The sequence below is a fragment of the Eptesicus fuscus genome, chromosome 11, assembly GCF_027574615.1.
Source record: "Eptesicus fuscus isolate TK198812 chromosome 11, DD_ASM_mEF_20220401, whole genome shotgun sequence".
Taxonomy (NCBI): domain Eukaryota; kingdom Metazoa; phylum Chordata; class Mammalia; order Chiroptera; family Vespertilionidae; genus Eptesicus; species Eptesicus fuscus.
The window spans coordinates 73,246,800-73,271,720 of NC_072483.1; the positions used below are offsets into that span (position 1 = coordinate 73,246,800).

The 24,921-nt window shown below is 52.8% G+C and overlaps 1 protein-coding gene across 2 annotated transcripts in view; it reads left to right on the forward strand.

Moving 5' to 3' along the window:
* The window catches only part of TNS1 (tensin 1), a 219,091-nt gene extending 195,361 nt beyond the window's left edge, over window positions 1-23,730 (forward strand). For both annotated transcript variants that reach the window (XM_028151044.2, XM_054723191.1), the window contains 11 exons: window positions 3,145-3,343; window positions 6,020-7,161; window positions 9,952-10,038; window positions 10,811-10,942; window positions 11,304-11,396; window positions 12,243-12,320; window positions 14,091-14,162; window positions 14,383-14,551; window positions 15,297-15,365; window positions 15,814-15,846; window positions 19,036-23,730. In XM_028151044.2, coding sequence (XP_028006845.2) covers window positions 3,145-3,343; window positions 6,020-7,161; window positions 9,952-10,038; window positions 10,811-10,942; window positions 11,304-11,396; window positions 12,243-12,320; window positions 14,091-14,162; window positions 14,383-14,551; window positions 15,297-15,365; window positions 15,814-15,846; window positions 19,036-19,180 — 2,219 coding nt within the window. In that variant the 3' untranslated portion in view covers window positions 19,181-23,730. The remainder of the gene's footprint in view (window positions 1-3,144; window positions 3,344-6,019; window positions 7,162-9,951; window positions 10,039-10,810; window positions 10,943-11,303; window positions 11,397-12,242; window positions 12,321-14,090; window positions 14,163-14,382; window positions 14,552-15,296; window positions 15,366-15,813; window positions 15,847-19,035) is intronic.
* Window positions 23,731-24,921: the final 1,191 nt, after the last annotated feature.

Sequence of the window (24,921 nt, forward strand, 5' to 3'; positions counted from 1 at the left end):
TTGGTTATGACGCACCTTTGCCTGGGTAGGGCTGGAGGGTAGAGATCATGCATCTGCTAGTTAGTGGGACAGACACGTATCTAGGGCCTACTAGGTGTCAGGCACTGCACAAGGGGGCGGATGGGCCCTCCGGCCGTCTCTGGGTGGGAGAGAAGGTGTGCTCAGTGCTGTGGGGACCCTGGTGAGGCTGGGAGTCTGGAAGGGTTCAGGAGGAATTTTCAGAAGGAGTGACCTCAGACAGTGAGGAATGGCGGGGAGGGTATGAGGCCCCCTTCTGCCAAGCTGGGTTACCCCAGGACACAGAGCCAGCCTCCCAAAGCTAAAGATACACTGAAATTATCGGCTCCCCGATTAGGCTCTGGGCCAGACCACCTGGTTCCCACTTGCCTCTGTATGATTTGGGCAAGATACTTAACATTCCCCAAATCCTACTGTCTTCATATATCGATTGCTATTATTATTATTAATAATATTAATATTATTTTGTTAATCCTCTCTGGAGGATATTTCTTCAATAATTTTTAGAGAGAGTGGAAGGGAGGAAGGGAGGAGGGGGAGAGAGAGAGAGAGAAACATCAATGTAAGAGAGACACATTGATTGGTTGCCTCGCGCATGTGCCCCAGTGGGGCTCAAACCTGCAACCCAGGTACGTGCCTTTGACCCGAAATCGAACCCGTGACCCTTCAGTGTGTAGGCCAATGCTCTAACCTCTGAGAAACACCAGCCAGGGCTATTTTTATCATTATTAATAGCCCTGTGGAGTTGGCTCTTCTCTTGGTGATGGGCTGGAGTTCTGGGTAGCAGCCAGTGCTGGGTGCCCCCGTGAGACTGTGGCCCCTCTCTAGGCCACTCTGAGCCACCATTGAGAATCAGGAGGCCGTGGTGCGAGTATCCACAACCACTGATTGGCTGTGTTCTGGGACAAATCGCTCCACCTCTCTGGGCTGAGGAGATGGGTTAGATCAGAGGTAAGCAAACTTGGTCAAATCTGGTCCACCATCTATTTTTGTAAAGACAGTTTTATTGCAACTCAGACATGCTCATTGATTTATGTACTGTTGCCACAACTGTTCTCACTCTGCAATAGTGAATTGCGTAGTTGTATCAGAGGCTGTCCGACCACCAAGCCTAACATATATACTACCAGGTCCTTTACAAGAAAATGCGCCTGCCCTGGGTCAGAGGACCTCTGTGGCATCTCCTGGTTCCAGTAGGGCCTTGGGCACAGATGGCACAGCACCAATGCCTTTGGAATGGATGTGGCCTGGGGCTTCTGTGAAGTGGGTGGGTGGCCTGGGCTGGTTGAGCGGGGTCTTGAGGCTGCCTCGCTGACCTCTGCCCACATGGACTCCAGCTTTGAGTGCCGAGGTGGCTGGGGCTATATCACCCTGCACTCCGTACCTGGAATAGATTGCTCCGAGCTGTCCCTTTGCAGACATCCTGCCCCACCCCCAGCCACTGCCCCTTGCTGTTGGTTGGAGGGAACTCTGTGAAAACTAGGACCCGCTGGCAGCCTCTGGCTGGAGTTGCACACAGAACTCCCAGACCCTGGGCCTGGATGCAATGTCAGATCTTGAGGTCACTTCAGAAGCCACGTCCAGGAGCCCCTAACACCATGGTGATTAGGCTCCTTCCAAAGTAGTGTTTTCTTTGGGCGAAGGGAGGGACTGTTCTGACTCAGTGACCAGCACAGTCCTGGCCACAAAGGCGCCGGGGCCTGGCCGTGCACAGGTTCTTCGGTTCCTCGGGCTAGTTTCAGCAGATGCCAGCATTGCGGGCGGAGTGTGGGTCTGTGCTCAGTCACGTCCCTCCTGAGGGAGATGGGACCCTGTGCTAGGTTTGGAGGTGGAGGATGTCATCCATCCCTCATCATGTCCCTGGAGAAGCCCAGGGCGTCCTGCTGCTTCTCCCTGCTTCATATCGAGTTAGTTTGGGGCTGGCCTCAGAGCGGGGAGTTGGATGAGCCCTGGCCAGGCCTCCTGACATTTCACTCTCCAGGCCTCAGAGTCCTCATCTGTGAGATGACCTTTCTGGCCCCTGGCCCCTCACCCCCTTCCTCTTAGGATGTTCTGAACACCACGCGGGGACGATGGTGTCAGCCTCGGGAGGAATGCTAAGTGTGTCAGGCAGGAGGCTGGGTGTGTTTGGCATGAAGGGGCTGGGCGTGACTCACCGGCGCAGGCCTGCTGCTAGGACAACAAGCCCGTCTTGGGATCCTGGGTGTGGGGTGAAGCCTGTGTAAGCCCTGGTGCTGTCCAGATAGGGGCAAGGCCGGCTGGAGTTCTAGGTCCACAGAGAGTACCTAGAGTACCTGGAGTACTAGAAGGGCCTGGGGGGCTGGGGCAGAGTCGTGAAAGAAAAGAAGCAGCTGAGAGGGATGCCAGCAGGGGATGGACATCCTGGCTCTGGGAGGGAAGATTCTGAGGTGGCCACATTCGGAGACAGAGCTGGGGTCCCTTTCCTGGGAGCTCTGAGCGAGGCCATGGAAAGGTTCTGTGGGGCTCCCACAGCTTCTCCAAGATGCGGAAGAGGGGAGGGCATGGGTGGGCAGGAGCCCCAGAAGTGCCCTTTGTGTGCTTGGCTGTCCCCAAGGCTGGACTCTGGAGAGGTGGGCGCCCTGGCAGTTTGGATGGGGTCCACATGGCACCCTTTTTTTTTTTTTAAATTTTTTTATTGATTAAGGTATCACATATTTGTCCTCATCCCCCCATTCCCGTCCCACACCCCTCCCCACACATGCCCCCACCCCCCTGTTGTCCTTAACCGCTGGTTAGGCTCATATGCTTGCACACAAGTCCTTTGGTTGATCTCTCCCTTTACCCCCACCCTTCCCTACCCTCCCCCTGAGGCCCGACAGTCTGATCCATGCCTCCGTGTTTCTGGGTCTGTTCTTGTTCATCAGTCTATGTTGTTCATTATTTCCCCTAGATGAGTGAGATCATGTGCTATTAGAAATACACTTATAAGAACCAAAAATGAGACAGGCAATAATGGTTATGGTGACAGGCAAATGAATCAGTGTGTAGTGAGTTTCTTTCTGGGCCAACAGTTCTTTTGAGACCCAATTTCAATGTCCAACAGTTCCTTATGCACATGGCACCCTTTGGATCTGTGCTCAGTCTCTGTCTCCTTGCTGCTTCCAGAGCCCCGGAGCTACGTCGAGTCGGTGGTGCGGACGGCAGTGGCTGGGCCCCGATCTCAGGACCCTGAGCCCAAGAGCTTTAGTGCCCCAGCTGCCCCGGCCTATGGCCACGACACACCCCTGAGGAACGGGACCCTGGGCAGCTCCTTTGTCTCCCCTAGCCCCCTCTCCACCAGCAGCCCCATCCTCAGCGCTGACAGGTAAGTGGGGAGGAGGAGCATGTGGGGGGTGAGAATCCAGGCCTGGGTCAGCATGGGTGCGGCCTATCGGATCTGCTCAGGGTGTGGACAGGCAGAAATAACATCCAGATGCTGTCCCTAGGAAGCTAACTCCTCAGGGCACCTTGAGAGAGCATCCCCTGAGTGTCACATCCGTGGGCAGCTATAATCCCCAGGCCGAGTTCAATCCCACCACCCAGAACTGTGGTGAACCAGGCGGGGTCCCTTCCCCAAGGTTAAAATCCAGCAGCATCCATCACCAGGTAGAGCATGCTTCCTAGGGCCAGGCACTTGGCTAAATGTGTCCTGTGGTTATTTTATTTAATCCTCATAGCAATCCTATAAGGTAAGTACTATTATCACTCCCACTTTCCAGAAGAGGAAACTGAGGCACAGAGCGGTGAAGTAGCTTGCTCACAGTCCTGCAGCTCAATAGTAGCAGAAATAGGATTCAGACCCAAGGCCTCTGGTTGGGAGCCCACGTCTCTGCCTCCCAGCCAGACCTGGGGTACGGTGCCAGTCAGATGTGCCCAAAGCAGGCGCATAAGTAAAGTTCTCAGAGCCTAGAGCAATGGGCCGTGACTTCTGACTAGGGGTGCAAGGAGGATTTCGGGCTGGATGAGCATGGTGTTAAAAGGTGAGGTAGGAGGGAGAGGGCTTTTCTAGAAGGACGGCATAGCCAGAATTCTTAGAATTCTGAAACCTCGAGCCCAGCATGCACCACCCTCAGTCCACCTTGCCCCTCCAGTCTCCTGCTGGGGCAGGCAGCTCCATTTCTCGGGAGGTCTGCCTCTGGGCAGAGGTATGGTCTTCTTTGAAAGGAAGGGGGGGTCTGCCTCACCTCAGCCACTGTTGCTGGTGTTCGGAGAGCCCTGACATTAGGAAGTTTCCACTCACGTGCCTCCAGCTGTGATCTTGGCTCTTTTCGGGCCTCAGGAAGCGAGCGTTTTCCCTCTGGGATTGATCTTCCAGAACTCCTGCCCCACTCAGCCTGACACATCCTCCCCGCCTCGGAATACAGGTTATTCCTTCCAGGAAGTGGCCTTTCTTCCAATCTGGCCCCTTCTGCGATGGGAGGTAGACTTTGTCCTGGTCTGACCCCTGACTTCACCCTGCCCTTGGCTCTGGCCTGGTCCCCCCACCTCACATCACCCAGGAGACCTGAGCTTATCCGACCGGTCCTCACTGGGCTGGCCGCCTGGAGAATCCTCCCAGTCGCCAGCTCCAGGCTTTGGCCCATCGTCTTTGTAAGGAGCTCCCCCTCCCCCTGGGCCTCCTGGTGCAGAGCCCGGCTGCCACCACCCTGCAGCTGCTGCTCATGCGAGGTCCCTGCCAACCTTTGTCTCTCCTGCCATGTCATCGAGGGATGGAAGTTTGTATCTGGAAAGAATCAGGGTCATCTCACCCAACCCCCTTATTTTTTTCATATGGGAAAACTTCAACAGCAGAAGCCAAGTTTCCCAACTCACAGGCCATTGCGTTATATTTCCCTCTGGTCTTGGACTCAACTTCAGAGGAGAACCTTTGATTGTGGCCGTTCCCCCAGGCACACACTCCTCTGAAGCGAATTTTATCAGTCTTAGAATTGGGTTCGACCTCTGAGCTCTTCTAATCTAACCTTCCAATGGAAGATATTCCCTCACAACAGTCAGGTCAAGAGGTTAGTTAGCCTTTGCTTAAGTGCTCCTAGTGATGCGAGTCTCATTACTATGCAAGGCAGCTCGCTCCGTTACTGGCCAGGTCCAATGGCTGGAGAGCAGACCTTATAATGAGCTGAAATCTCCCTCGATGAGACTTCCTTATCTTTGGTTTTTGGAGCTACCCAGGAATGAAAGCACAATTCTGACACCCACAACATGTACAGGTAATGATGGCACACCTGGGGAGACTGAATCAGGGTGGGAACAGGATCTCGGCGGTTTGGCCCCCTCTCCAGTGTTCAGTTTCTGTGATATGGAGTTGACAAGAAGTCACCTTCAGTTTTTTAGTTTAATTTCATTGAATTTATTGGGGTGACATTGGTTAACAAAATCATATAGGTTTTAGGTGTACAATTCTATAAATAATCATCTGTATATTGTATTGTGTCCTTCCTTCACCATGCATTCCTTTACCCTCTTCTACCTCCTCCCATCCCCCTTTCCCTCTGGTAATCCCCAAACTGTTGTGTCTATGAGTTTTTCCCCCTTGGCTTAATCCCTTCACCTTTTCACCCAGCCCCCCTCCACCCCTCCCCTCTGACAGCTGTCAGTCTGTTCTCTATCTAGAAGTCTGTTTCTATGTTGTTTGTTAGTTTATTTTGTTCATTAGACTCAGTCACCTTCAGTTTCGATGGAAGAGCGCTTCTCGCTTTGACTTTGGTTCAGGAGCCAGAGTAGTACAGTGGAGAAAACATGTGCTTTGGAATCAGACACAGCTGACTCGAAACCCTGGTCTTTTATGAGCCGTGTGATCATGAGCCAATTGCTTAACCTATCTGAGCCTCAGTTTCTTCTGATGGTGCCATAGGATGATGTAAAAGCCTTGACATTCCCATGCGTGCAAGTGGAACTCTTGCTGCTGTTGCTAGTGGTGGGAGGGAGGTCTGGGTGCTCACTGAAAACCTGTTCTTCATTAAGTACATTTGCTGACATCTCAATCTGCCCTTTCTCTCTCTAGCACTTCGGTGGGGAGTTTCCCATCGGCGGAGAGCAGTGACCAGGGCCCCCGGACGCCCACCCAGCCTCTGCTGGATTCTGGCTTCCGCTCCGGCAGCCTGGGCCAGCCCAGCCCTTCTGCTCAGAGAAGCTACCAGAGTTCTTCTCCTCTTCCAACCGTGGGCAGCAGCTACAGCAGCCCCGACTACTCACTTCAGCAGTTCAGCTCCCCAGAAAGCCAGGCCCGGCCTCAGTTCAATGCGTCTGGTGTCCACGCTGTCCCTGGGAGCCCTCAAGCACGCCACAGGACAGTGGGCACCAACACTCCCTCCAGTCCCGGCTTTGGCCGCCGAGCTGTCAACCCCAGCATGGCTGCCCCCAGCAGCCCCAGTTTGAGCCACCGCCAGGTGATGGGCCCACCAGCAACTGGTTTCCATGGTAACGCAGTCCCCAGCCCCCAGAGCAGTGCAGTGACCACTCCAGGAAGCCCCAGCCTGGGCCGGCACCCTGGGGCCCACCAGGCCTCAGGCCTCCATGGCAGTGTGGCTGTCACTCCAGGGAGCCCCAGCCGCGGCCAACAGCCGGGGGCCCACCAAGCCTCAGGCCTCCCTGGCAATGTGGCCACCACTCCAGGGAGCCCCAGCCTGGGTCGGCATCCTGGAGCCCACCAGGGCAACTTGGCCTCCAATCTCCATGGCAACACAATATCCAGCCCCGGAAGCCCCAGCCTGGGCCGTCATCTCGGAGCATCTGGATCCATGGTTCCTGGCAGCCCCAGCTTAGATCGGCACGTGGCCTATGGCGGCTACTCCACCCCTGAGGACCGGAGACCCACGCTGTCCCGGCAAAGCAGTGCCTCTGGCTACCAGGCTCCTTCCACGCCCTCCTTCCCTGTGTCTCCTGCCTACTACCCGGGCCTGAGCAGCCCCGCCACCTCCCCTTCACCAGATTCGGCAGCCTTCAGGCAAGGGAGTCCAACACCGGCCTTGCCAGAGAAGTGGAGGATGTCCATGGGAGACCGAGTGGGCAGCCTCCCCAACTATGCCACCATCAATGGGAAGGTGTCGTCCTCGCCTGTCGCCAGTGGCATGTCCAGTCCCAGTGGGGGCAGCACTGTTTCCTTCTCACACACTCTGCCTGACTTCTCCAAGTACTCCATGCCAGGTGGGCCTCTCCTTCACCTCTGCGTCTCCTGCTGACAGGTTAAGTCCACCAGTTAGGGTATCTGAACTGCTGTCTGTTCTGGCATCCTCTTGGCAGATAACCGTGGGTGGATCACTGGCTGTGGGCCTCAGTTGCCTTATCTGCTTAATGGGATTTGGAGGTGTCCTCAAAGGAATTAATTGTGCTATGGTTGTGGTGACTGTGGGGCAGGGATGAAGCTGCCGATGATGATGAGGAGGATGGTGAAAATAATAATAATGTTAGTATTATTGTTACAATTACCAGAGCCACTCCCACTTGTTGAGCACATGTTGTGCGCCAGGCTCTGAGCTAAGCAGTCTCTCATTCATCCTCACAGCCACACATGAGGAAACGGGCTTGGAGGGCTCAGTCTTTGTCCAGGGTCAGACAGTTGAGAAATGGCAGGGCCAGGCTGCCAATCCAGTCCCATACTACCCAAACTAGTGCTGCTAAAACATTGGAGTTGTTGGATCATGCTTCCCTATCTTGAGGGTTATGGAGATTTAGTATAACCTTGACACTCTGCCTTCCAAACCTGGACCGCCAAACCTTTTGCCAGCCCCTTGTTCCCATCTTTGGGTCCCCACTAGGCACACGTAACTAATAATAGATCTGGCAGCCAGATGTGATACGGGCCAAGGGCAGGGCATTTCACTGGAGTCTAGTTTCTGCCAACCCGGCTTCACTGAAGCCTGTGCAGGTTTGCACACTGAATTCTTCGCTCGTCACCAGAACTCGGCCTTTTGGCTTCTGCTGAGAGGGCTCATTATCCAGACACAAAGGTCAAGGCCTCAGCTGATATGCAGCTTCTCATCCAGACCTGGAACCTGTGTGTGCAGAGGACCCCGGGGCCCTGAGGCATTCGAGGAAGATCGGGAATGTCTTGGGCAGCCTGGAATGGGTCCCAGCTGCCTGGATTCTCAACGTGTCACTACTAGGTCCTGCCCTGAGCCTGCCAAGCCAGGACTCTACAGCGCCCCTGCACGCCCCTGCTTCCTGCTGCCCACAAGAGACATCTGGTTCCCAGCTCCTCTCCTTAGAGGATGCAAAACTTCTAGTAGTTGGGACATTTCCTGTTTCCCACCATCTTCCCTGCTTAAAATAGCCACTGGAGTCAACACAGGAAGGCACATGGGGCTGCAGCCGCCTCTGACAGCTCATTAGACAGGCCCAGCACCAGCGGCTGGGGCTTCAGAGCAGAGAAAGGCAGCTTGCAACAGTTGCACGGCCCAGCTGGCTAGCCCAGAGGCCTCCCCCAGTGCACAGCTCAGGAGAGGGAGCTGATCTAGCCCCTCACTGTCCTCCAGAGACAGGTCCCAGGAACCTACCAGAGTTTGACAGGTTGAAATTGACTAAGCACTGGACACTCAACCCAACCCTGTCCCTGGTCTGGATGCCCTGAGCTTTACTGCATCATCAACACAGGCTCCCTCTGTTCTGCCTCTCTCTCAAGAAAGGAGAGGAAACATGTACAATTGGAATAATCCTTTCCCCTCTTCACCCATTCCCCTTTTGGTTTCCTTTTGTTCCCAAAGATAAGGGAAGAGATTGGAGAGCGAGGGGCACACATCCTAATACCTAGCAGGAAGCTATGGTGTAACAGGCACTGAACCGGTTGCTGGGTCTTTTCATCCAGGAAGGTCTAACAGGAGCCATAATATTACCCATGGAAAGGCTCACACGTGGGCTTGGGAAACGCACTCACCTTCTCTGAACCTCACTTTCCTCATTTTAGAGTTAGGAGGTTGGACTAGATGCTCTCAGAGGTCCTTCTAGAACCTATTGTTCTGTGAAATAATCCCAAGTCTGCAGAGGGTCTGGGGTGGGAGCATCTGCCAGAGAAGTGGGGTATGTGACACATGAGATGACTTTCAAATTCTAGGCCAAACCTTCCCCTTTTTGTTCTAGAGCAGGAGCGACTCCTTTGTCCTCTATGATAAAGAACTCAGGCTTTCCGCATGGGAATGAGGAGGGGACTGGGGAGAAGTGGAACAAAATGGTCTTTCTGCCCAGTCCTCAAGGTTGTTATGATAAAGTTGGGACATCGAGCCTCTGGAGAAAGGGGCTAGAACTGGGTGTCTTAGACTGTGGGAAAGAAGCTGCAAGAAGGGTCTAGTCTGAATCTTATAGAGAAAGGAGATGGGGTGGAGTGGGGATTCATTGGCCCAGGGAGAATGCTGTGCCAGCCCTTCAGCAGGAGAGCAGCTCTGTGGCACACGGTGGTTGGTGGTGGACAGAGAGGATGCCAAAGCTGCTCAGGGCCCTTGAGCAATACTCTGCTGATGTTTGAGGTGACTGACTTTCTTAGGGCAGCATAACAAAGTGCAACAGACTTTATGCTGAAGACACAGAATTTATTCTTTCACAGTAGTGGAGGCTAAAGTCCAAAATCAAGGTGTTGGCTGGGTTGGCTCCTTCTGGAGGCTCTGAGGGAGGAGCGTCTGCTCCAGGCCTTTTTCCCGGCTTCTCATTGCTGGCAATGCTTTGTGTCCCTCGGCTATAGACGCATCTCTCCAATCTGCCCCCACATTCACATGGTGCTCTCCCCTTGTGTCTCCGTCTCTTTTCTTCCTCTTATGAGGACACCAGTCATATTGGATTGGGGACCATTCTAATCCTGTATGACCTCATTTTAATTTGATTACATATGCAAAGACCTTATTTCCAAATAAGGTCACATTCACAGGTATTGGAGTTAGGACCCCCACACATCTTTTGGGTTGGGAGGGCACAATTTAACCCATATCACTTTTTTTTTTTCTCCTTTAGACAACAGCCCAGAGACCCGGGCTAAAGTGAAATTTGTCCAGGACACTTCCAAGTATTGGTACAAACCCGAGATCTCCAGAGAGCAGGGTGAGTGCTGGGAGGCTCTGGGGGTCCATCCAAGCTCATAGCTGGCTGCTGCCTCCCCTGGGCAAGAAATTTAAGTAGACTCCTTCCTCTTTGCAGTAGGTGGTGGTCTTAGAGAGGGGGCTGGGATCAAGGTCAGACAGGAAGAGCAGTCGCTCTGGTGAAGTATGGGGGAGCAGAGCAGTGATTGTAAGCACTTCTTTGAAGGATCCTTAAAATGAGCAAAGTCTTGGTTTCTGGGCAAAGTAAAAGACCGGCCAAGATAGTAGGAAATGTTAGCTCTCCATCTGCATGATATGGGAGATTTTTGTATATTTTACAGAAAAATAAAGTTGGGGCTTATAGGGGTGGAGATGAAGCCTACCTCAGGCCCCTAGAGAAAGTCTGTGTGGACATAGGACAGGGTGTTGGTGACACGGCCCCCGGGTCAAATCCGGACTGCTGTCTGTTTGGTAACTATAGTGTTGTTGAACACAACCACATCCATTCATTTATATCCTGTTTGTGGCTGCTTTTGTGTGTCAGTGGCTGAGTTGAGCAGTTACAGTAGAGACTGCATGGCCTGCAAAGCCTGAAATATTTACATCTGGCTATTTACAGAAAAAGTTTGCCAATTCCAGTATAGAAAGATCCTTAAGAGTGTTTGAATTCTCACTTTAAAGAGTCTCCTCTCACTTAAGAAAGAATGAGGTTCCAGAGGCCTGATGAGACTTAAGGAAAGCCAGTGCCATCAATTTCTTATTTCCTCTTCTCTCCCCATCCCCTCCCGACCCAGCCATCGCTCTCCTGAAGGACCAGGAGCCCGGGGCCTTCATCATCCGTGATAGCCACTCCTTCCGAGGAGCCTATGGGCTGGCCATGAAGGTGTCTTCTCCCCCTCCGACCATCATGCAGCAGAATAAGAAAGGTAACACTGTCTTCTCTAACTGGGCCTCAGGACTAGGTGATCCACATGGTCTCTTCAAAGCCAGAGGGAGCTGGGGGCTGGGCAAGTTTCTAGTTCTCATGGAAGCTGGTCCCTGCTAAACCCTCTTTAGCAGAGCAAGTCTTGGGCTTGGTGATGGTTGGGGTCAGAGAACAGGGAAGCCAGATTATTGGGTCTCTGTGATTGCATTTCCTTGAGACGGAGGAAAGGAGAGGCAGTCCCTCCATTCCAGGGTTCTCCCGTCAAAGCTCTGCACACTGGAAAAGTCAGAAATCAGTGGTGGGAGGTGGTGGGAGGGCACCATGAGAAGTGACTGGTACTCATTTCTTCCTTTTCATCCCAGGGGACATGACCCATGAGCTGGTGAGACATTTCCTGATAGAGACTGGCCCCCGAGGAGTCAAGCTCAAGGGCTGCCCCAACGAGCCAAACTTCGGTGAGATTTCCCCCACTTCTGTCTCCCCAGTTGGCCTGCAGAGAGCCTCAGGCTTGCCCCGGGCCTCCCTCCCCCCACCTCGGTTCTGCCCACCCTTCTTGTCCTAGACATAGCAAAGAAATGGACAGTGGTTTCCCTTCCTCTGTCCTCCTTCACTCTGCCAGATTCCTCTTGATAGATGTCTTACCCCACTGAGACTTGTTATCATTATAATTTGAATAATAGCTATAACAACAGTTTCCTTTATTGACCACCTACTATGTGAAAGTCACTGTCTAGATCCCTTCTATTACTTCTGGTCTCGTGACAATTCTACATGGTAGGTGCCATTGTCCCATCTATAATAATAAAAGCGTAATATGCTAATTAGACCGGGTGTCCTTTAGGATGAAGCCGGGGCTGCGAGGGCCATGGCTGCAAGGGCCGAACCCCTTGCACGAATTTTGTGCACCAGGCCTCTAGTTTTACATATGAGGACATGGAGGTTCATGGAAGTTAGGCTTACGCAAGAACACAGCTAATAAGTGACTGAGCTGGGATTTGATCCCACGATTCTCTGAGTCCTCTGTTGCACTGTCCTGAGAGGGGTCCTGGCAAATGGAGGGGCTTGGGAGAGATGTTGGGAGTAACTTTCTCTAAAGGAAAGCTGTTAAGTAACATGACTGCTAGGGCAAGCCGTTGGAATATTCTCCCTTGGGTCTTGCTAAGAGGGAGTGGATTTTCAGTTTCGTTGGTGGGATGCGGGAGGGTAATGAAGAAGCTGATCATGGTGGAGTGGTGGGCTCCCTCAGTGCTCCAGCCCACTTCCAGCAAAGCTGCTATGACATGCTATTTCCCTCCCCACAGGATCTCTCTCTGCCCTGGTCTACCAGCACTCCATTATCCCGCTGGCCCTGCCCTGTAAGCTGGTCATTCCAAACCGAGGTAGGAACCTGACACTCCTCCGTCTCCCAGCCCACCCTTGAACTGGCCTCCTTCATTTCTCAGCCCTGCCAGCACTCCAGAGCTTGGGCCAGGCTTGGAGGACATGGGTCATTTTGCCATCTGGGAAACTTGAAACCACCTCTTTTTTTTCTACTTAAAAAAAAAAAAAAAGGAAACATTTATTAAAAAGCTTAACTCCAGGAATGTACATAATTGACTTGCCAGATTGTTCTAGAAAATTCTCTGGAGGCTTAAAGAAATTCAAATGAATTATCAGAATAAGCTTCATCCCAGGAGACAGTCGTGGGAGGACCTTGTCCAGAGGGTGAGCTACTCGTTGGTGGGCAGGGCAGAAGAGAGCGGGAGTGGAGGCAGATTTAGGTCACGGGGCGCCCTAGGGTGGGAGGTTGGCCTGAATGGACAGAGACAGCACTCTGGAAGGACCTCTTAGAGGAGAGGTGGCTGGCTCTGTATGGCGTGGGAAGGAAAGGGGACGGTCAGATGTCCCTGGAGTTTCTAGTCTGTGTGGCTGACAGGATGTCCCCTCACTGAGGCGACACTGAGCTGATAGGGAAGAGCGAGCCCACTTTTGATTGTGGGATGTTTGATTGGAACCCGAGAGCCTCAGGACATAGAGGATGAGAATCCGAGTGAGACCAGGGGCCAGCAAAGGAGGTTTCAGCTTCTCTCAGAGGGGTGTCCCACCCTTGGAGGATGGCAGGTGGACCCCAAACTCTTTAAAGCGAAGCTTTTATTGTAGCACAGGCTTCTATCCCCAGCCCCCAAGTACACAGTGCCCACGGGAAGGGAATATGCTTGGCCCTGAATTTGAGGTCTGGAAACTGGGAGCCGAGGTGCCTTCTCCCTCTGTTCGATAATAATATATTCAGAAGTGCCCTTGGGACTCTCTCCTCTCTCTTGGAGCTCCTGAGGTTTTTGCCTACACAGAAAACCTCCAATATTGTTTGATAGTCTCTATGTATCCAATTCGATTCATTGAATTATTAATGATAATTGACCAACATTATTAGCTTAAAAGTTCAAATGCAACTTAAATAGCATTATTAACCATGACAGTTAGACAGTAATTAAATGATATTTCTACAGAATTTACCAAAGTAATTCAGCAGTGATCAAACTGATATTTACATTGTACAAACTAGTAGTTCTCCAAGCCTGATCCCCAGGCCAGCAGCATCAGCACCCCCGGGACCTTGTTTTAAATGCAACTATTCTCAAGTCCCACCTAATCAGGTTCTCTGGTTTTAACAAGTCTGCACAGCAAAGTCTGAAAAACACTGGTGTAAATGGTACTTGATGCTTTTTAATATTGAAATTATAATTGTGCTATTTAAGTGTTTAATGAATGAGGGCATTTATTGATCTACACAGACATCAATACAAAAGAGCAGCACCACTAACTGCCACTTGAAGGCATGCTTTATGCCAAGCACTGGGCTAACACTGTACATGGAGCATTTAAAAAACCCACTGAAACACTTCTATCACCATCATTTCCACTTTATAGATACTTAGCAGGTCCTGGGCTGAAGGTCTCAACCCAGCTGTGTTGGAATCTAGAGCTCTCAACCAGAGAGCAAGTATTGACCATTCCAACTGGACACACACGTACCGGCTGCCAGGGTCTGATATGAAAAGCAGTATCCATTGCACAAAGCATTTGCAGAGCTCGCCGTAGGCCCATCCAGACTGGGGATCCTTTCCAGGTCTAGAGTTTTAATTACTGGCTGAATGAAATCTTTGTCTCAGATCCCACAGATGACTCGAAAGATAGCTCGGGCCCTGCCAACTCAACCACCGACCTGCTAAAGCAAGGGGCAGGTGAGTGGCCAGACCCTGCCCAGGCCTTTCCTCCTTTCTATCCTGTCCCCTCCTGCTGGTGCAGGCTGGACATCACTCCCAGACCCAAATGTCTCTGGGTGGGCACACCACATTTCTGGGCTCAGGTGCCTTGGTTTGAGATTGGCCTGAAGAGAGGACCTGGGGGTCATCCCCACCCACTCCAGCCCCCATGACGTCTCCTTGGGTGGGTTTCTTCCAGCCTGCAACGTGCTCTTCGTCAACTCTGTGGACATGGAGTCGCTCACTGGGCCCCAGGCCATCTCCAAAGCCATTTCCGAGACACTGGCTGCTGATCCCACGCCAGCTGCCACCATCGTTCACTTCAAAGTGTCTGCCCAAGGAATCACACTGACTGACAACCAGAGAAAGTAAGGATCTTCAGCCCACTTCTGTGTTAGGCCCTCCTCCTGTGACCCATCTGTCCTTCCATTTACCCACCCACTTACCAATTGACTCATTCCTTGTACCCATCTATCTCCCATCCATCCTCTTGTCTATCCGGCCACCTGTCCATCCATCCATTTATCCATCCACCCATCCATTATCCATCCATCCATCCATCCATCCATCCATCCATCCATCCATCCATCCATCCATCCTTTTGCTCACCCACTCACCAGTTGATCCATCCATCTCTGCATCCATTCATCCCCCATCTATACTCCTCCATTTATTCCTTCACTCATTTATGCCTCCATCTATCTTCCTATCCATCTACCCATTTTTTCATCTTTCTACAAATATGCCTGCATTGGGTATACAGCTGCAAATGCAACTGACAAAAGAACCTGCTTTCTAGAACAGAGCCCTTCCTCTCAGGCTCTCTCTAACATGTTCCCCCACCCCCATCCTTCCTCCTCCAAGGTACCCTCATTTCTCATCCCCCAATGCCAGGTTCTTTCTCCTTTTCCTAACCTGTAGCATTTGAGAGATGTTTCTCTGACACATCTATCTGTCTCCGTGCATTGCTTATGTCCCCAGTGTGAGCAGCCCAGGTTATCTTGGTCAAAAGGGAAAGGCTGTGTTGACCTACAGCAGCCACAGATGATGGGAAGGTGGCCTGATCTGTCACTTCAACTCTCACTCTTTGTTTATCTGATGTCTGTGCCACAGGCTCTTCTTCAGACGACACTACCCTCTCAACACCGTCACCTTCTGTGACCTGGATCCACAGGAGAGAAAGTGAGTCTTATGTAGACACCTTCCCTCCCAGCCAGCTCTAGAACACTGAAGTCTCTGTGTGTGCACACGTGTGTGTGCATGTGTGTGCAGGTGAACGTATGTGTGCGTGTGTGCATTTTTGGTTCAGCTCGAAGATCTGCCTGTGTCTGTGAGAGTGAAAGTAACTGTGCTGGGCATCTTTCTGAGTTTTTTCCAAAACAAATTTAGAGACCCTTCCAGGGACTCAAATGCCCACTTTCGTCCCTTCTGTCTTGTCCCTGACCTTGAATCTGCTTCTCTCCACATTGGGGAGGGACCTTGGGAGACAAGTCACAGTTCTCTTTATCTGAATGCCCCCCAACCCATAGCGGGGCTCCTCTGCCTTCCCCCAGAAGGTCTGGGCATGCACGGGGTTGAGCTCCGGGGAGAAGGTGTAGTGAATTACGCTGTACCCTCTTTCTCTCCACAGGTGGATGAAGACGGAGGGAGGTGCCCCTGCTAAGTAAGTGTGACTTCTCCCTCATCCCAGCTGGCTGGCCTCTTTGGGGGTGGGGAGAGCAGGAGCAGGTTGAGACTCCAGGACTAGTTGGAGGCAGCTAGGGTCACTCAGCTTTGGACCAGGCAGCCAGGTCTTTTGCCTTCTGCCTCCAATCTTGTCACCTTCCCTCTCCCAGGACTAGGCCAGTAGGGATCTGAGGAATTGGACAGGAAGCCGAGAGTTTAACGAGGTGATGACAGTGGGGCGGGGTTGTTGAAATGATCTTTTCTGCCCCAATCCTGGCCTCCTTGATTTCCAGTCTACTCTTTGGGTGGACTTCTGTATGGCTGGACTAGACTTCATCAGAACATGGGAGCCCAGAAGGTCTGAATTCTGGGATGACCCTGGGACTTTTTGGATGATGCCTCCATCCATTCAGCATTTCCTAAGTGTCTCAGAGGAACTTAGCCCTGACCAGAAGGCTGACTCTAACCCCAAGAGGTCCGCCATTGGCACAGTGGATAGGATACATGTATAAACATTAACATGCTGTAGTGGTTTTCAAACTGTGTTCCACGGAACCCTACGATCCTCAGTTTGTAACTGAGCTCTTAAGAGGGGAGGAAAAACCTTGTTACAATTTGCAGGTATGTATCAGTATGAGTCAGGGTTTTCTCTATATCACAAAACCCAGGCAAAGTGTGGGAATAACCTGGCTACTGAAGCTGACACAGATTACCATTACGGTCTGTAATTCCACACTTTACTCTGCTGGGCTCATGCAAATACGGGCTCACGTTTCTACTGGTTGAGTTTATAATGGTGAAAGGTGTGCTGTTGAATTGATACATTTATAGCCATAAACACTCACTGCTGTCACCTTTCTATATTTGGACTTCATATAAGATTGTTTTAGAAAAAGAAAAGTTTTACTGTTAAAACATTAAAACCATTGCTGTACGCAACATGCCACCAGGGTGCAGCTTATCGTGTCTGTGGATGTCACAGAGGAGAGTGCATGGGACAGATTCTAGGCGGGGAGAGTCAGGGTGGTTTGGGGGAAGAATTTACATTTTAAAAAATGGGTCTTAAAAGACAGGCACAATTTGAATAGGTAGTAATGGGTGTGGGGGTGGGACAGAGAGCATTTCGAGGGGACAGGGAGGCATGGCCACCAGAGTGCAAGCTTCCTGAGGGCAGGGTTATGTCTGTCGCATGGGAAGGGCTGATGAATATTTGTCTAATGAAGAAATGAGAGGACGGATGAGGCAGGGAGGAGGAGAGTGAGGAGGAGTCGCAGTGAGGCCACCTCGGCCAAAAAGCAATGGAACTGACCTGCAGTTAGCATGATCAGCAGTGGGGCTGCGTGGGATGAAGGGAGACCTCAGTGTACCCCAGGTCACAGGAAGAGTTAGCAGCCCAGGGGAAGGAGGACCCAGGTGTCTGCCTCAGCCTTCTCCTGGGCTCACAGGGCTCATTCAGTTCTCTGTGTCCCTGCCACCAACCAGGAGGCCAGAGATTCGGATTTGAGGAAGCTCCTGCTCACTGACCACTGGGCTTTGTGTGGGGAGAGGGGTCAGGGACAAGAGTGGGCTGGTCCCAGGCCTGTAACTCATTCTCTTCGTTCAGGAACTGGTTTTGCGCTGAGCTTCCTGCTGACCTGGCCTTGCTGGGCGGGGCACCGGCCCAGGGAGCCGGCTGGGGATGGGACTAGGGTGAGGCACACGGATGCCTGAGGCCCCAAAGTAAAGAGGGTCTAGCTCTCAGGTCCTTGTAAGTGCTCCTCCATGCCCCTGGGGTTGAGGTTTCTTGCCTGGATCCACTTCCCTAAGCAGAGAAAGGATTTGGCTATTGTTGAGCTGGCCCTGGGAGCCTTGGAGCTAACGTAAACATCAATGTAGGGAGGCAGGTGTTGTTTAGGCTATGAGGTTGGCAGACTCTCCACCATGGCAGAACCTGGCCGCCAGGGTTGGTGTGCCTTCAAGCCCACAGCTCAGAGCCTCTCCCCCCTGGTGCCCTGAGTGTCCTCCACTGCACCAAGGAGCCCAGCAAGCCTGGAAAGGGGATTCAGGGGCTGGTCATGGCCCCAGGCTTTTCCACTACCAGGCGTCCTCAAACTATGGCCCGCGGGCCACATGCGGGTGTTTTTGCCGTTTTTTTTTTTTTTACCTCAAAATAAGGTATGTGCAGTGTGCATAGGAATTTGTTCATAGTTTTTTTTAAACTATAGTCCGGCCCTCCAACGGTCTGAGGGACAGTGAAGTGGCCCCCTGTTTAAAAAGTTTGAGGACCCCTGACTTAGACCATTGCCCCAGATCTCTGGCTCAGTGATTCCCAGGCCCTGAGACAGCTGTAGGAAGCCCAGGGTGTGTACACACATGCGTGTGCACGGCTGCAAACCGGACCCAACTTTTCTAATTTTGGCTGTTGTGGTCCAGTCCCAGGGAGAGGGGTTTCCATCGGAATCCCCAGCTGTCCCGATTGCCCCATCTCACTCTAATTAGCAACGCGCTGGCTAGGAGGGGACCTGAGCTCACATTCTGTTCTCTGCTCTCGTATTTTTAACTCTGATTTGCAGAGAGAATGCCAGCTCACTCCAGTCTTGGTGCAGGGAGTGGGGGTTGGGGGAACAGGTGTGGGGTCTCCCTCCCCCTCCTCCCATTCTCCGCAGCCCAAGGGAAATGCGTGTGTGGTGCGGGGAAGGTCCTGACCCTTGTCCTTTTGTTTCCCCGACCTTCTCCAGGTGTCTGAGGAGGTCCCGCCCTTTGACGGGCAAGCGGCATTTTATTCATTTGCGTTTGTGTGGTGTGTAAGAACAGTTGGGTGGGGGTGGGGCTGAGATGGACTGAGAGAAGCTCAGCTAGGAATGTCCCCATTTTATTTTTGGTTTCGTATCCACCTCTCTGTCCAGTCTTGTTACTTGCCTGCAGCTCCTCCTCCCTACTCCTCCTCCACCCCACTGCAAAAGGGGAATTTCTGCGCCTCCCCTGGAACCAGTGCCACTGTCATTTCTTGTCACTTGACTGTCTTGTCAGTGGAAGAGAGAGAGGATTCTCTTTTGGTCTCCCCCACCCCAATCCCTGTGCTTAGGAGATGTGGACAGATGGGGGGAGAGGTCATCCTGAAGATAAGCTTGCTCACTTGGGCACCTCTCCAAGGCCTGGCCCCTCCTGCCCTCCCCACTCACCTGTCACCCCTCTTCTGCCCCTGCAGGCTCTTTGGCTTTGTGGCCCGGAAGCAGGGCAGCACCACGGACAACGCCTGCCACCTCTTCGCTGAGCTTGATCCCAACCAGCCTGCCTCCGCCATTGTCAACTTCGTCTCCAAGGTCATGCTGAGTGCAGGCCAGAAGAGATGAACTTACCCGATGCCCCGGGCCAGGGCAGTGGGGATGGGACATGGGAGGAAGGGACCCGTGAATCCTGACCACCTCTGAATCCAGAAGGAGGACTTTGGGCCAATTTTGGAGAAGGAGAGAAGAAAGTGTGACATGGGGAGAGGGAAGTGAATTGCGGAGGGGCAGGGGAGAGAGGGAGAGAAAGAAAGAAAAGGATGGAGGAGGATAACTCGGATTCCCTTGGGTAGATGGCTACTGCGCAACCCCCAAAGTCTCCAAAACGAAGCAGGTCCACCTAACTCCCTCTCACCCTCCCAGAGGACACAGCTCCTCACAGAAGGCAGAGCTGGCCTCCTTGGGGACCCATATTTTTGGGGGAATGGAAAAGTGTCTCCATAGCCCAACTGCTTTGCAAGAAATCAAGTCAAGAGAATCATTTTCTGGCCCCCTCTAGGGTACCTTGTCAAACCAAAAGGAGACAGCATGGGACATCACGTGGCAGAACTTTTGCTTTGAAAGTATCTCAGACCCGAGGTACCTAAGGTCTCTCTGCTCTGCCTCTGATGTATAGTTTGCGTGGGAATGTATGTGGGGTTGTGTATATATCTGCTCCCACATCCTCACACTCAGATTTATATTCGACTCTCAGCTAGAATTATAAACAGGTGTACTTGTCCATGTTCCATATTTGCACACATGTACATACTGTCCAGAGGTCAGAGTTGGAGTGACCCAGCATCAGGGAGGGGACGCCAGCCTTCTTCCCCAGGAGCACCCAGGAATATGGGTGACAGGCTCTGGCTTGGTCCCTGCACCTGCGCTCTACTGGCCCCACGTGCTGCCAGCCCCTTCTCCTTGGCAAAGACCCCAGCAGGAGTGGGACTACTGCCCTGCCTCGGCCAGGAGGCGGGACCATTGGTTGGAAGAGATGGAGACGTGCATTTCCATAACCTTGGGGAAGAGACCCATCAGCCACAGTGGCTTTGACCTCCAGGCATCTTCCCCAAGTTGTGTGGCAAGGTGGGCAGACCACTCCCCTCAGCTCTCAGCCCTCAGCCCATTCTTGGCTGCCAAGACCACACCAGCCTTATCTTAGACAGGCTTATCTGCATGATGTCTTTTTGGGTGCTGGGGATCGAGCCTTCCTGATCTGCCCAGCTCTGTTCTGTCCTGCAGGGTCCCCCTGTTGGGCTCATCCTGGGGAACCTGCTTCCAAGAGCCTTGCTCAGCAAGGCCCAGGGGACACCTGGGGTCCTGTCCTCCCCTCTGCCGGGGTTTGGGGCCTGACTTCTGCTGGGCTGTCCAGGTGACTCAGCGGAGCTCTGGGCTGCTGCCTGTATACCACATGGCCTATGTACCATACCAAAGCCTTGCTGTTCCCACTTCTGCCTTGGTTTCCCCAGCAGAGACAAGCTGCCCCTGAGCAGAGGGCAGAAGGCGTGCCTTTAGGCCAAAGGGCCTGGAGTCCACCTGGGCTATTGGGAACCCCCCGACCTCCACCCAAGTACTCTCAGCTCGAATAGAAAAGTCACCAGGACTCCATTGTTGAGGGGCTTCTTAAGCCTCTGGGGGTCCCCTAGAGAGAGGCATTGTACTGATATATAAATATATATAATATATATGTGAGACATACTGACAGAATCTGTAAGCTAATAAAATATAAGAAAAGGTTAAAAAAAGAATAGGTAAATTGACAAGAAGTATTTATTGTTTTCCCATATTGCTTTATTGCCTCCCTGGGCAAAAACCAATTCCCATCCCTCTTTCTATATATAAGGGAAGCCTGAAATGTAGGGGCCTTTATCCTTGGAGCAATCAGGGGTCTCCTTGCCCTGGCCTTGGCCTTCCCTAGACTTTGTCTGGGGCTTAGCAGGGAGGGGTGCACGTGTTCCATCTCCTTTGGCCCCCTATTTTCTGGCAGGCCTAGGCCTTGGCCATCAGGTCCCAAGAGAAGCCCCCTCACCAGGGTTGGAGCGGGTGTGTGAGCCAGCGGGGGACATGGGTGAGTGTGGTGGGCATGGGGAGTGTGTGTGTCTTTTGTATTTTCTCTCCTCCAAGAAGCTGTATCTGTGTGGACATACTGTTTCAGGGAGTTAGAAAGGAGAGTGTCTAACGAAGACGGGGAGCAGTCCCCCGCTTCCCAAAGACTGAAACCTTGTGCTTGGTGACTAAGGTTCTTCCAAAGTGCTCTTCCTTCTGAGGCATTCAAGCCAGATCCTGGGATCCCCTCTCCCCCTTCCCCACCTCCCCGTCTCTCTTCCATAGGAGAAATTCCATCCCTTCCTTTGTCAGTATCTAACCTCCCACTGGACAGCCCGGGACTCTCTTCCTGGTCTGGACGTCCTCTCCACACTGAGGCCAGTGGAGGGTTAGACCATCGGGCAGACCCGGGCCCAGGGTCAGCCTTCTCACATGCTTGCCCACCGCCCACCGCAGCCCACCTCCCAGGCATGGCCAGCCCACCTCCCAGACCTGAGCTGAGGGTGACCCGCAAGCAGGACCTAGGGGCGCTGGGGAGCTGATTCGCTCCCTCTCTGGGTCACTCTGGAGGGAGCTGGTTTCCTAGAGTTCGGCTTTTCCTGAGAAATGGGGAAGGCACCTCAGTCTCCACAGAGGTTCCCCCTTTGGGTCAGACACTGGCTGGGAAGACACTGTAGTCCTCCCATCTCACAGGCTGGGCCCGTGCACCCATGCGCACAAGTGCACACACACACACACACACACACACACACACACACACACACACACACCACACACCGCAGCACTGCAGTATATTCTTGCCAAAGATGTCCTTTAAAAGAAAGCACTTTTAATAATTATTATTATCGTGTAAATGTTTATCCTTTTCTCTCCCCCTCCCTCAACATATTTGCTGTTGTTTAGTGTTGAACCCGTTTGTCAGCCAGGAGAGTGCTGTCTGGTCTTGAAAGTAGGCTGGGGAGTGGGGTGGGGCGGGTCCAGGAGAGGCATGGTCATCGAGTGACTCAGCCACACAGCCCCAGGCGGGCTCAGCCTGGCCCCAGGCCCCGCCTGCTTCTGGCTGTCGTCCAACCAGGCCTCCAAGGCAGGGAGGCAGGCCCAGTGCCGCCACGTGGCTCTTCCCAGGTGGAAGGAGAGGGGAGGACCGGGCATGGGAACAATGGCGAGCAGACCCCAGAAGGGAAATAGGGAGGAAGTGAGCTGTTTGATCAGCCTCCAAGGTGACTGGCATCCCCTTCCCTGAGGTCATGTGTTCTGGCTCCCTTGTCTAGCTAGTGTTTGAGGGACAGACATGTCTTGTCCTGGGTTTGGGAAAGGCCTTGACCTGGTCCTCATGGCAGCCTTTCCTGCAGCCGCTCCAAGCTCGTGGACAGCCAGGACCCCTCCTGCTCTGGGCTTTGGGGAGTCCCTGGGCGTGTCAGAAGCTGGCAGGACAAGGTGATGGGCTTGGTGGCTGTGCCACCATAAGAGGAGGCAGCTGGCTGGATGAGCGTGACCCTTCCATGAAGGGGCTCCAGGAGGGAGATGAGTGGGGCGTTCTCCTCCTTCCTCGGATGGGCATGAGCAGAGATGGGCAGACTCCTCACAGATGGGACAACACCTATGCCCTGACGTGCACCGCCACCCTGCCCCGGGGTCTCCTCCCTTTGTTCCCAGCTTCAGGACCTGGGGAGATCAAAGGGGGCCAATGCCCGAGTCCAAGGGCAGCCTCTGCCCCTGCGTCTCCCCACACTTGGGGTTCTTGGAGAGATCAGAGGCCACGCCCTGGAGCCACTCTTCACCCAGGGCCAGGCCCCGGAATCTCGAGACCAGAGTCCCCTGGCAGTGGTAACACAGGACGTGTGTGCGCGTGTGTGCAAGTGCGGGTGTATGTGTGTGCTTATTTTGCTCATCTCTCTAGGGATCGGCAGGGTTGGGTTGGAGGAGGTGGGCAATAGGAGGATCTCAAGTTCAATATCATCGGGCGCGGAAGGAATCGGGAGGCCAGGCCTGTAGGGCCTCGATGGGTGGAATCTCAGTGTTGGTAATGGGGTGGGCTCTGCGGTCCTCAGATGTCCCAAATGTGGGAGGACTTGTGCTTATTTCTCACGCCTGGCTCTTCCCAGCAGTGAGGCAGTTGTAGAGGGATGTCCCAAGTTGGTTTTCTAATCAGTGTTAAGCAGCTGAGACTCTCCTGTGTCCGTGTTGGGTTTGTGTGTGTGTGTGTGCGCGCGCGCGTGCGGAGCACATCTGTGTCTGCATGCGTCTCCCTGTTTCTCCCCTCCCTCTGACATGTCATTCAAAACAAATGTAAGGAGTCCGTTACCACCCCACCCCATCCTCCCCTGCCTCCCAGGCCTTCCCTCTGCAGGAAAACCAGAATAACCCGCCCTCCTCCCATGCCCTGACTGTGTATTTATATAGATGGAAATATACTTTCTATTTTGTATCATCGTGCCTATAGCCTCGGCCGCCTTGTATAAACCCTGATTATGCTACTTACCCTGGACATGAATGTGTTGTACACTGAGGCTGCCCGCTCCTGTCGGCGGCTTTGTTTCTTTGCGATCCATTGTATGGCTTTATAAATGATAAAGTGAAAGAAAACCTGGGCTGTTGTCTAGCTGTGTTGTTTGGAAAGGGGTCTGCCAGGTGTCTGGTGGGCAAATCAAGGCCTCCCCCACCCTCTGGCTGTGGCTCCCGGGCTGCCTCCGCCGGACCACTCACCTGGTCCTCCCAGCGGCTTCCCACCTCCAGGTCTTGGTTCTGATGACTGTGAGTTTTGCATCTGGACTCTTTCTGCTGGAAGAGAAACTCAACTCAAATTGGCTTAAGGAAATAAAAAAGGAATGTATGGGCCCCTGTGACCAAGAAGCAAGCATAGCTGGACCCAGGGGCTCAAATGGGGAAACAGGAATGCGTCTCCATCCCGCGGCTCTGACTCGGCTCAGTTCGTAGGCAAGTTCCATCCCGGTGGTCCTGGGTGAATTCTTTGCAATTCAGCAAGTTTGGAGTGGTACCTAGCGAGGCATGCCTAGCGCAGTGCAGGGTGCCCTGGGAGATCGCAAATGCTCCCGTGGCAGCTCCAGCTCCCCATCGAGCTGACAGCGCAGCTGGGAGGTGGCTCGGGGCTGATTCGAGCACACGGTGCTGAGACCCCTGTGGGGCCAGCACAGTGAGCACCAGGGCAGCTTCTCTCACTCACTGTTTGGTCTCAGGACTCCTTTACACAAAGAGCTCTTGTCCGTATGGGTTCTCCCTTTCCATACTTACCATGCTCTAAATGAAAACTGGGAACATTTAAAAAATGTTTTCCAATTCCCTTCCATGGCAATATTCAACTCACTACATGTTAACATAAATAGAAATTTTATGAAAAACGATATTATCTAAAACAAAAAAGCTTGGGGTAAGGAGTCACACTGCTTTTCGTTTTCCAAAGCTCTCTCACGCCTGGCTTCTCCGAAGGCAGCCGGGTTCCTCTCAGAAGGCTTCTGGTTCCCTTAGTTGTGATACCACACACGTGCCCCTCGGAGTGAAAAGGACAAGAGCTTAGTATTACTAAGGAAATAGTTTTGACCTCACACAACCCCCGAAAGCATCCCTGGGCCCCTTGGGCCCTCGGACTGTCCTCAGAGAACTGCCGTAAGGGATACAAAAACAAAGAAGCCCGGCTGCTGCCCGTGGTGGAGGAGGACCGTGTATTCCAGACCTACTATGTGCTAGCCTTTGCCAGGTCTCATCTTTCCAATACACCCGTGAGGCAGGTGGCATTAGACCCAAGTGACAGATAAGGAAACTGA